Source organism: Takifugu rubripes, chromosome 19 (genome assembly GCF_901000725.2).
Source record: "Takifugu rubripes chromosome 19, fTakRub1.2, whole genome shotgun sequence".
In the NCBI taxonomy this organism is placed as follows: domain Eukaryota; kingdom Metazoa; phylum Chordata; class Actinopteri; order Tetraodontiformes; family Tetraodontidae; genus Takifugu; species Takifugu rubripes.
The window spans coordinates 11,983,611-11,996,134 of NC_042303.1; the positions used below are offsets into that span (position 1 = coordinate 11,983,611).

At 43.3% G+C, this 12,524-nt stretch overlaps 2 protein-coding genes across 2 annotated transcripts in view; one reads left to right on the forward strand and one right to left on the reverse strand.

Moving 5' to 3' along the window:
- Positions 1–7,803: 7,803 nt before the first annotated feature.
- LOC105417855 (zinc finger protein Dzip1-like) overlaps positions 7,804–12,524 on the reverse strand; it is a 42,116-nt gene continuing 37,395 nt past the window's right edge. Inside the window, exons 2-8 of the mRNA XM_029827156.1 lie at positions 10,004–10,468; positions 9,798–9,882; positions 9,632–9,723; positions 8,935–9,504; positions 8,667–8,709; positions 8,458–8,524; positions 7,804–8,362 (exon numbers count right to left, since the gene is read on the reverse strand). Of these exons, the coding sequence (XP_029683016.1) occupies positions 8,098–8,362; positions 8,458–8,524; positions 8,667–8,709; positions 8,935–9,504; positions 9,632–9,723; positions 9,798–9,882; positions 10,004–10,465 (1,584 nt within the window). The 5' untranslated portion in view covers positions 10,466–10,468 and the 3' untranslated portion in view covers positions 7,804–8,097. The remainder of the gene's footprint in view (positions 8,363–8,457; positions 8,525–8,666; positions 8,710–8,934; positions 9,505–9,631; positions 9,724–9,797; positions 9,883–10,003; positions 10,469–12,524) is intronic.
- Positions 11,066–12,524, forward strand: part of ppp1r16b (protein phosphatase 1, regulatory subunit 16B) — a 45,430-nt gene continuing 43,971 nt past the window's right edge. Inside the window, 1 exon segment of the mRNA XM_029827162.1 lies at positions 11,066–11,350. The gene's annotated coding sequence lies outside the window, so the exon portion shown is untranslated.

Genomic DNA, 12,524 nt, shown 5'->3' on the forward strand with positions numbered 1-12,524 from the left:
CTGTAATAATATGTGTGGGGTTTTTGCTTTGTGGAATTCCTGCATCACACCCACATTTATTGGGCTCCTCACGGCCACGGAGGTTTTGCAAAACACGTCGCAGCTTCCTAGACTCAAACCCTGGATGGAGAGATGCATGCCTCGAATCTTTGCTGGGTTTCACAACAAAGCCTTTCCTGCACGTGACCATTAAGCCATGACGAAACTGCCGCACCTTTGTTGACATAATGATGGATACCTTCTAATTTCACTGGGAACTGGAGGAATTTAAGATGTCGCCAGTCCTGTTTCCAGCACAAGATGAGCATCTGACCTGCATTTGAAATCCGGCAGCAGTCATGTGACCGTGACAACCATGTAACATATGACTGAAACGTGATCTGCAACATGGACCATGGAGAGCATTGCAGAGCTGCACAGGCCAAAACTTTCATCCTCAACGAAAGTGGCTTCTCCAGCCATATGGAGCCAAAGCGGATCAGAACTGCACGACAACACACACACACACACACTACCTGTTTCAACAACTTAACAATACTGCAGCTGATTCTTCTAAGTGAGTATGAACTGGAAAAATAGAGAAGATTGACAAGAAATCTCCTTCACTTGCCGGTAGGGAAAACCACCCATAGCAACAGGTACAAGACCCTAGCAACCACAGACGCTGCAGCTGAAAGTACAAGGATATGAGCCTCCTTAAACTGAATTATAAAATAGGAGAACAGGTGCAATAATGCCGTCGTAACTCAGCTATAAATCTATAAAAGTGGTTAAGTGACAGCTGACTCCAAATGAAGAGGCACTTTGTTTTACCTGAGATGATGCTGGCGACATTTCCGGTGCAGGAAAACCTGAGTGTAAAGAGAAAATGGTTTCCTTTTCTGTTCACCCGCGAAAAAAGAGAAAGAGAGAGATGGACTGGAGTGAAGCAGACAGATGGTAAAGAAGAGTCGGAGACGAGCCCTGGAGGATCAGATCACCCAGCTGTTTAAAGCTGGTAACCACGTTATCCTCCTCACCTGACGACGGACGTCATCAGCACCCAGTCTGTCTACTACCAACAACAGTAGTGACAAACAACAACACCAATACTTCTACGAATAAAACAACCGCTGCTACTAAGAATAAAAGTTATAACTCTATTGATACTTCTACTACTACCACTACTACTACAATTACTACTAACAACAGCAATAATAACAAATAATTAACAACATATAGTACAACAACCACGACTACTAAGAACAGTAATAAGCACAACTTCTACTAACAAGTACAATATTAACAAATAATTAACAATACTTCTAACAATACCACCACTCCTACTTCTAATATTGCAACTACTACTATTAACAACAACCACAACAACAATAATAATAATTTCTTCAGTAAAACCAACTATAGGGTAAATGTTGAAAGATCATAAATGTTCTCATCCTAGCAAACCAAAATGTATTTCCAATTTTACTTTGTTGCGTTTCTCTTCAAACATTTATTAGGTTTCTTTACTTGTTAAATTCTATAACAAATTAATAAAACGTCATGTATTTTCCTTGCCACAGGTGTGTTGTTTTTGTTTTCTTTCCTTCCTGAACAGTTTAGGTCCTTATTTTTCCAGTCTAACAGCCTTTAAATCCTGACTTGTGTGTTTTTATAGACGGCAAACATGAAATTCCTCCACAATCTGTGCAAAACCTCATCACACACAAAAATGCAAACCAAAAAAGACTTTTGAATTGAGCAAGTGAAACACAGATCTGGGCGGAAGCTTTAAATGGAGGTAATCTCAAGGTCAGTGTGCGTCAGGGACGCAACGGCGTGAATATGTTTCGCAATTCTCATATCACTCGTTCACCAAGCTGACTTCTGACACAGTGATCCTGACTCACTCCTCTGCCCTTGAATCTTGTCTGTGTGCAGTGTTTGTGCAGATCCCTTCTGTCGGAGGAATTCTCTCCATCATCCTGTTTTTATTTTCAGTGTTATCTCAGCTTTCTGAGAGAGAGAGAGAGAGAGAGAGAGAGAGAGAGAGAGAGAGAGAGAGAGAGAGAGACAGGGAGACAGAGAGAGAGAGAGAGAGAGAGAGAGAGGGAGACAGAGAGAGAGAGACAGGGAGACAGAGAGAGAGAGAGAGAGAGAGACAGGGAGACAGAGAGAGAGAGGGAGAGAGAGAGAGAGGGAGAGAGAGAGAGAGAGAGAGAGAGAGACAGGGAGACAGAGAGAGAGAGGGAGAGAGAGAGAGAGAGAGCGAGAGAGAGAGAGCATAGCAGGCCCGCAACACAGCCCACTCTTCCTGCCATTGTTTTGTCTCCAACACCCATGTGAGGGTTGAATAGCCTACAGCTGGTTCTGAGACATCAGCTAACCCCCCCCTTCCCTGCGGCCCACTCCTCCTACATGCCTGTGTTTCCATGGAGACAGAGACCATACCCACGGATGATTACAACCCCGGCCAAAAGGCATTCACTGAGCAAGAATTGTGGTATGATGGGGAAAAACCATCCATGGTGTCACATGTGAAGAGCTCCTGGTAGCACCTTGTGAGTGTATATTGATATATACGGTAGAGGGCAGATCAGCACAACAAAGATATCTTGCATCTCTTTTCCGTGCGCTCCCCTGTATGTGGGACGGTACGTGTGCACGAATGGCATGCAAGAGGAAACGCACCTGTGGAATTCTACCTGTGACAACAATCTGCCCCAGTGAGCTGTCACATACATAAACAGTGATGGTTTATGTCTGAGTCAGAGAGCACAACGGCTCCAACAGCATGCTTAGCAGCACGTGTGCATAAAGAGCTCGTTAAAGCCTTTAAGGGCCTCAGCTTTAATGGCAGAGCTGGGAAAATGGCCAGACACCTGCCATCCTGCTCCCTCTGCCTTGTGTCGCAGCGGCACGTGAATTCTCCTCTTCTGCAGAGGAGAGCTGTATATTAGAGTGTTGGAGCCAACAGTGGGTCACACATGTCAAAGGTCGGATGGACGGGGGCGGCACAATTAGAAACCTTTGGATTTCATAAGGCCTGATACCAAGTGTGGATTTTTAACAGTATTGTTCCTCTGTAATCTGAGATTAATAAAGCGTCGTGTTGCGTTAACGGGAGCAGGGGTGTGATTACATAAAGTCAGAGACAATGGACCCTATTGAGGCGAGGCTGAGACCGTCCGCTATATTTAACTACTTCTCCTTTCATTGAACGTTATATCCTGCTCTTGGGATTAGCCCTGATTTCAACTGGGTAACAAAGTAAGTGCGGTGGGCCCAGCAGCACGAGTTGTGATGACGCTCACCACAGAGGCTTTGCAGGGCTGAAAGGGCGAAACCAAATTCGTGGGGAAAGATCATAAGGACTCAATTATAAGGGAAATTCTATGAATTCCATATGTAACTTTAGAGTAAATCTCATTCTTTGTCAGATGATCAGATCTCGTGGATGCTGAATTCAAACAAAAACCCTGTCTAATAAATATGAATTGCCTGCTTTTAACATTGGAGATGTTAATTAATTAAATAATTTCATTGTTCTTTCTGAATCCTACGCGTTAAGTTTTATTGCAGGTTAATTTGACGTGAGATTTTACAAGCTTTTCCAATTTGTTGCATTACATACATTTTATATTAATGTGCAAAAGCAGATGTGCAGAGCAGTGCTATAGTTCCATTCTTTTTCTGATCTGTTCTATTGTAAAATTAGCTAATGATAGCGCCTCCCTGTGCCAGAAAATAGATATGACAAGGAGCGTCTTAAACACTGCGGAAACGTTACTGCACATCATTAAGGCAAAAAAGTGATATACAATACACTGTGCACTACATGTACAAGGCATAAGAATGCATGTAAAAATATTATTCGTCTGGCATTAAGCGCCAATCTTTTTTCGTTATTAAATCATAAATTAGTTATAATTTCCATTGTAACGCCACTAGAGGGCAGTCTTCTCTTTTGGAAAAATCCTCATGAACTGAGATTAAAAGGTATAAATTTGCTATTACAATTATTAAACCTTTCCCCAAATCTTTTGTTTCTTCGTTCACCAAGATCACTTTAAAGATAAACATACTACAGAATGTGCTCAAAACTTGATCTTTAAAGCATCAATTTCAAATTTTCTTCAATCTATAATATGACATTTTAAATTTTATTCCTGTTGTTCTGGGGCCATCAGGTCTGCTGTGAGTTAAAAGTCCATATTCATCTGTAAGGTGTTTTTTTTAAGCAACAGCTATGATGTACAGCAGGAGCTGCAGAGGGAACGAGGGTACCAGATGTAACTGGCATCAAGTGCCTTATTTGGGAGAACTTAAAAGGTTTTCCACAGGCGGGTTGGGGATCTCTCTCCACCGTTATCTTTTCATTTCTTTTTGCAAAGTATGCTTTGCATTAGAGTTGTCATTCAGCATTAGCAGCCCAAAATATCAAAGCTTCAGGGAATGCACTGTTAGGCTTTGCACTGACAGAAAGTCCTATGAAACATCTGCTGTTGAGCGCGACTCAAGCAGGCAAATACTTTGTGTGTGGGCGCTTTTAAAGCGTGCACATCTTGAACTGGGAGCAGCTGTAAGACGCTCACAACCCCTGCTTATATTTACATTTAAGTTCAGAAGAAAGTGCATGTAAGAGCAATAAAATGAGGGGAAGGAAAGAATGTGGCCCAGGGAGATAATCTTTATTGTTGCCCATTTGGATAAAAGAGAATGACAGTGCTGCCAAAAAGAGCCATAATCTGCTTTACTGTCAAATCCTTCCAAAAACACTGTGTTATTGTCCTCAACATTGTGACAGGATGAAGAGGATCTCCAGGCAGTGACAGAATACGGTACATGCATTATCCTTTCACCATGGTCCTATACATTAATGATAGAAACATGAACGTTACATGTAAAGGTTACATTTTGGCATTTCATTTTGCAGATATTAAGATATGACAGTTCGTTTAAAGTTCATAAAGGGAAACAAAGCAAACCAAACCATTATGTTATGCAATAAAACACATTTTCCATCACAGTTTTGCAAGATATTGCAGGGTTCCCTGAGAGTAACCAGAACTCAGTTACTCTCAGTCTCTTTGAGTTTCCATCCCCACTAGGAAATGCACCAATCTCGTGAAACTTGCTGGCAATTCAACATCAGACGCCGTTTCCATCTCCCACGGTGCTGCAGTGCTCTTGCAGGCTGGGGTTTAATGAACTGGAAGAGAACACATGTCAGTTGCTGCTGTCACATTTGTGATACACTTGGTCACGCTTTGGTGGTGGGGTGGGGGGGGGGGGTGTCTCTGAGCTCTTAATTACAACCTTCATTATAATCCTTCAGGCTTCAAATAATGTTCTATGCCCAACAAAAACTTGAAATATCTATTAAGTACAGTTTTCACTCATGGATGCAGATTTTAAATAAACTAGAAACTTTCTCTGAAAACTTTGGCCTTTCAATTCAAGAGTCCATAGATTGTGTCTTTGTTTAAAATATTTTATCTTTAAAAAATGAAAAATTGGGTTTGTACTCTAGGTTTTGAATTGATGGTTGGGATACAACCGTGAAAACTGCTGTCTCAGACACGACAACACACCAGTCTGTGTAAGTTTATGCAGAAAGCACTAAAGTCCATGTTTAAGGAAAACCAGCATGAATATCACCTACAAGGCTGCATCCATCATACAACTTTGGTTTTCCTGCTAATAATCATCAGTGCTGCAGGATTTCTATTGCAAAGCTGTTGTCACGACAGCAATAACATATTTATATGCTGTGAAATGTAACCTTTTGCAGTACAGATAATCTTATTTATTCTCCTGTTGATAGTTTTCCTGCCTCTGCTGGGATCAGCCTCTGGCTTTATGTGAATCTCCTGTACAACATAAACATTCTATACAGAATGGTGTTGCAGTTGTATCAGATCAAACCTGAGAATGTCTAATGTGGTTTGTCTTGGAAAAAACTCTTCAGTCTAATAAGAATGAAAGTGAAAGACTGGTTGATGTGAAATTGATGCCAAACAAGCAGGACGGTAATAAGAGGGAATCCTCACTGACTTGCTGATATCATTATGTGAGGACTTGTCAACATGGACTCGGCACCGCTCCAGACTTCCCTGCAGAGGGAAGCTAGAGGAGAGGCTGGATCAGTGCAGAGTAGATCCCAAAACCATTCTGCCTCCGTGACGCGTCAGTCGCATTTAAAAATGTTCTTTTTGCTTGAACAATGAGCTCAGTGATTTGTGTAGAGCTTGAGTTTGTGACACGACTGCTGCGCCGCTTCAATTTTGCACCGTGACCTTTATGGAAATACTCAAAATTGGAACGAAAGTTAAACGACCATTCCAAACATCTGCTCCAGGACTCTAGGAACAAAAAGCAGGTTCTCCTTCCCAGAGGTAGGTTAAGGTGTGTGTTTCCTAGTTTCCACAGGGAATATATGAATGTGTGTGTGTTTCACCATGCTGTGCCCTTGGAGATGATGTGCACCACCAGATTAAATTTCATTATTTAAAGAGCTGAAAGAGTTTTTTCCAGTGTCACTTTAGTAACTATAAGTAAATACTCCCTGTGCGGTGTGGCAATGTGAACACGGGGCAAGTGCAAGTCTATGAAATATTAAAGGAATAAGTCTGAGCTTTCACCCCATTTTCATCCCCAGGAAACGTGAGGAAACGAAGTGCTGAAAAACCACCTATATTGGTACTGCTCACCTTAAAGCCTGTCCTCTTCCTCCTCTTCCTCCTCTTCCTCCTCTTCCTCCTCTTCCTCCTCCTCCTCCTCCTCCTCATCACCATCTTCTTCAGTCCCAAAGCAATACTGTTTTAATTCAGTGATATTAATCGAACAGCGATTAATTGGACTATTATTATATTGTGGTTTAAATGACAAATACACATTGTCAGTATTTCCGTTGCCTCTAACAGACGAGCTGTGATCTTCCATGAATTAATTATTCATTCATCAAAGCAAAAGTGAAGAGCTCTCTGGCGAATCTGGTGAACTTTGAAGGAAAGAGCGGCGACGTAATCAAGATAATTATTCACTTCATGTGATTGCTGAGTTTGTCCACAGAAGGCGAGGCAGGCCGAGGGAGGGGAAAAGATGGGAGAAAGGGTGGAAGAAGGGAAAAGACGAAAGACGGAGGGAGCAAATCTCAGTGGGGGCGAAATCTCAGACATTCAGAGCAGCACCTTCTTCTCAAGTCGATGGTCTCAGAGAGACTTAGTGAGGCTACAGCAGAGAGCTGATTTCACTCCTTCACTCAGCCTGATGTGCTTAACAGTCCATGTGCATTAGGACAAAAAAGACAAGTGCAGAAAAACCGTTTGCATCTTAGTTCTCTTACATTTGTGAAGCAAATATTCTGAGCAGTCCTGACATTTACTGGCCTGTGTTGACAAATTACTGGCGGCTCCTGATATTTGAGCAGAGCCGACGTATCGGTGCAGCTCATCAAGCACGATCTGAAGTGAAGTACAGGACAGATTTATTCACCGAATTACCTCCCAAACTTAAAGCATGCACGCATTTCCAGTCTGTCCTCGCCACTGCTTGATGTTTAAAATAGCACGGTCGTGTTTACCAGTTAATAACCACCCTCACCACCCCTTAAAAGATTTAAAATAGATAGATAGATAGATAGATAGACAGACAGACAGACAGACAGACAGACAGACAGACAGACAGACAGACAGACAGACAGACAGACAGACAGACAGACAGACAGACAGATAGATAGATAGATAGATACTTTATTTTCAATGAATACTTTATTGAACATACAGATGAAGATGTAAAATGAAAAATTTTAAATGAATGGAATAACATGAATGGACCTTTTGACCTCACATTATCTGAGCTCATCTGATGCACGGAGATCAGGCTGGTATCGATATACATTTTCTATATGAACTACAGAACAATAAGCTCAATAAGTCGGAACAAAGAAATTGGAGGTTCATTGACCAACATACTGACAGTTAATGGGTCTGTGAAGGATATAAGTATATACAGCTACTAATGACATTGAGTCCAATATTGTAAACAGAACCTACTGTATACTGTTTACATCAATCCATGTACATACTGCACTGTTCCACTGCTAATAACAGAGGTTTATGGTGCTTGTTTGGTTGCCAGGGGACGCTGCCACATGCCACGAAGTTCTTTGCAACAGCGCTGAAAGAACGATTTTCTCTGCTTCTTTCCACTTTTGTCCCCGATCGAGGACGGACTCGATTTGCTGATGGCAGAGGCAGGAGTCTCTGGCACGCTGGTGGGCTTTGGACTGGATGAATCCCCGTCTCCACCCCCGCTGACGTTCTCTGAGTTGTTGAGTGTCTTTTTGGACTCCGACTCCTGCTCAGATTGTTCAATCGGACTGTAAAAAAGGTAAAATACCAACAAAGAAAAAAGCGTACTATGAATGAAGACGCACAAGAAAACATTTCAATCTAAAAATCTGAATTTCCTTACACGGGAGAGGCTCTCTGGGGAGAGCTCTTCATATTCTGGCTCCTCGGGGTCTTTTTAAGTACTGGCTCTAATTGGGCCACACAAAAGCCGTTAGAGATCAGACAAGATGAAATAACTATTTACAGTCCAGCAATATCGAAAGTGTATGATTCACTGTGGAACACAACGGATATATAGTTTAATAAAATCGTTGATAAAGGGATAAATACCTGGCAATTGTCTGGGGGAGGGACCTGAAGATGCACGTGTTACCTGTGAGAAGATAAATAAGATGTAAATAAGGCTATTGACCAATTAATCTATCTTATCTCAATGTTCCGCTAGTTATCCGCAATGGCGCAGGCCGTTCTCATAAATCTGCACCCAGAACTACTGAAGATGTTGATCTAAACATATCGGCCACACGTGACCTGCACGATCGGGGGCTCTGTCATTGCGACTGAGCTCAGCTGTAAGTGCAGGAGTGCCAGTGTTAACCTGATTCTCCTCCTTCAGATTTCTGTTCTCTGACTCCAGTGCGAGGTTCTCCTGCTGCAGCTTCATGGTCAACCTATGAAGGTTCTCCACCTGGAGCATCAGCTTTTCTTCTTTCAGATGTTCCCTCCTTGAGACCAGTGAAAGGTTCTGCTGCTGCAGTTTTCTAGTTTCTGTGCTTAGTTCTCGGTTCTTGCACTGCAGTTCTCTGTTTGCCGTTTTTAGGTCCAGGTTCTCCTGCTCCAGTTGCCCATTTGATTTCCTTAGTTTCAGGTTCTCCTGCTCCCGTTGCTCATTTTCTCCCCTTAGTTCCAGTTTGTCCTGCCCCAGTTGCCCATTCTCTGTCCTTAGGTCCAGGTTCTCCTGCTCCAGTTGCCCATTCTCTGTCCTTAGGTCCAGGTTCTCCTGCCCCAGTTCCCGATTCTCTATCACTAGATTAAAGTTCTGCTGCTGCAGGTTCTCTGCCTCCACCTGCATCGCTGACTTCTCCAGCTTCATTTCCTCCTTCTCGCAGTGCAGCTTCATCTTTTCCTGCTGCACCTTCTGAACCTCCTGCAGCCTCTGGTTGTGCTCCTGGTTGTCAAAGGAGACAATGACATTCTGTTTTTCACCACATGGATTTACAGAAACGGTTTTGTCTGGACATCTTCCCAAACATTTCAGTCACATCACAAACCCAACAGCAGTGTGGTTCTTCTACCTTTGCTGCCTGGGCCAGCTGCATCCTCAGATTGCTGATCTCCAGTTTCAGACTATTGATCTCAGAATTCTTCTGACCAATTTGATCTGTTACTGGAAAGATGTAAAAAACAAGGTTTTTAGAGTCCACACCAGTGGAACATGAATGTGACATGTGAAGTACTTACTGTTCTGACACTGGTCCGGGTGACGCCGCAGCATGTGTTTCTGGAGGAAGAAGGCATTCAGGTAGTTCTTCTCACAGTGTCCACACTGAAAGTAAAGACAACAGAGCCAATATTTAACTTTTCTTTCGAAGACCTTTTGACTGGCTTTTGTTAAAACAATGGTTTTAATATTCCTCAGGAGCGAGGCTTTAACATCTGAACGCTACCTGGATGCCGTTGTTGATGTCCTTTGCAAACAGAGATTGTTGCTTTTGGATAATAAGTCTCCTGGACCTCAGCTCAGAGACCATTGCCTTCATCTTCTCCTCCTGTTCCTTATTCTTCTTCCTAAGCTTTTGGCACTCCTTGTCGCCCGTGATCAATTTCTTCTCCATGGTGTTTATGTTAAAGGCAGTCTTTTTCTGGCAATAGTCTAACCACTGCAGCGACAACTGAGCCAGCCGAAAAAGTTTAACAAAGGACGGATCCACGGGGGTCAGGCACTGCTGGCATTGCGCACCGTCCAGACTGCAGAAGGTGACGTCTCTGAGATGTTTCTGAAGGGCATCGACATCTACCCGCCTCACCAGTTGATCAATGTCCACAGCGCTGATGCTCTGCCAGTCCACATTCACCCCGTCTAAGATGAAGTTGAAATGCAGATCTTTTGATCTGTTATGAGATCCCATTTCCTTTAAAAAGGATAAACGAGTCATATCAGAAAACAGATCTTATTCACTAAAGCTAAACAAGAACTTTGTCATTGGGAGTGAACTACAAAAAGCAACACAACGCAGTTGAGGACACAATACATCACATTTGAAAGGCCTACCTCTTTATACGAAGACAATGATGACGTTAACAGCCTGGTTGTTTCAGTTTGTTATTCAGATCATTTGTGGATAATCCACACTACATCTATACTGTGGCTTTATAGATCAATGACATGAAAGACATGAAGGACAATCTAAAAGGACCTTTGAAATTCATGGCTTTGATGTTCGGATTACGAAAGAAAACAAAACTAAAAACTAAAACAAGCCCAAATCACAAGGCTGGCTTTTGATAAATACCCCGTGAGGCGCAGGATGTCTGTTTGTTTCCATTTTTTATGTGAAAGACTTTGGACTTGGCCTTAAAAATTATAGCACATAATGATAAGTTGATTCCAAACGTGGCTTTTCTTCAAATATAAAAGATTTTGCTTGTACCTATATACATTTTTATGTGCCAAAGACCAACAAGAGGAGGATCTTGAGTCAAATGTTAACAGTAGTGGGGGATTTGGGGGGGGGGGACTGGTGCCGGTGCCCCGCTCTGCGCACCCCTGTCTTACGCTTGGCCTGAGTCTCCGCCCCTCTGTTAGCCCCGCCCCCCGGCTGTGACTGAGAGAGGGGTCCTGCAGACACACGTACACACACACACACACACACACACACACACACTTAGAGTGAGCATTTTTCTCGCAGCCCTGCCGTGTCTTTCCCAACTGGACTGGAGAAGTTTGTAGCCCCCCCCCCGGTACACCTCAGCTCTGCTCCCAGCTCCATGTGAACATCTCGACCCGGACCGAGGTGAGTGCAAACGCGCTGCCCCGAACAGCGCTCAGAAGTAACCGAGGGGGAAAAGGGCTTTTTCCCCCTTAGTAAAGGAATAAAAAGCGGCAGCAGGAGGAGGAGGAGGAGAGGCATGTCCGACACTTGGAGCAGTTGTAGCTAGCTCTCTGCTGCCTTCAGCGGGTCATTCTGCGGCTAAGTAACCTGTCATTAAAGCGGGCTTGGGAAGCCGTCGTCCTGTGAATCCGTCTCCGCGGTCTGAAGTGAGCCGAGCGGCTTTAACATCCCCGCTTGCCCCGCCGCTCGTTACACATGGACCCGCACATCCGCTACTGCTGCAGCTCCTCCGCGCACCAAGACCGTGAACGCAACACGAATGTACTCTTGTACTTTAAAAACTCTTTCCAACAGTACCCAGTGTGAAACTCATAAAGTTGGACTTTTCTGTTTATAGGAGCACTTTTCTTTGTCATCATAGAGACCATCTTTCGCAAATAGTATACATTTTCTTTAGATCGAGTCGAGTCAACAGTTCTGTGGCATGCAAAAGATGTGACGTCTCAGTGGTTTTTACTTTTTCCAACCGCTTGTTTTGAAAACGCTCGATACAATTTATGATCGCATACATTTAACAAATCAACTCTCCTAAAGGTATAATAATGATGATCACAATGTAACTGCGTTTAGATTTCCAGACGGTCATACTTTGACATTATTAGTGGGTTGAGGAGCTGACGGTTAATCATTAGTAGTGTCGTTATTAGTGCTTTATACAGTACACTGCTTGTATCTGCTATGAAGTTAAAAATGAAAAACCTTTCTCTCGGGGGTAATGGTTCGTTATCAGATGATTGCTGCATTCTGACATTATGACAGCAACAAACTAGACCAGGACGCATTAAACTTCAATGAGATCCTGGCTGCTGCGATGACATCAGTGCCATTTGCTCTCACGGTCACTGCCTCCATGTCACAGTTCTGCACTTCCAAGGACAAAAGGATGCAAGTGTATCTCACTTCTGGTGGAGAAGGTGGTGCCCACGTCTGGGTCTGCTGGCCTTAAAATGTTTTTGGTATTCAGCGGTGTCCTGAGTGCTTCTCCAGCTGCTTCTCCAAGCAGCAGCCGTGCTCGTGAGCTCATATCACCGATGTGCTGCTAAAAAGTGACAGTGCTCTCTATGTCTTTGTGCAG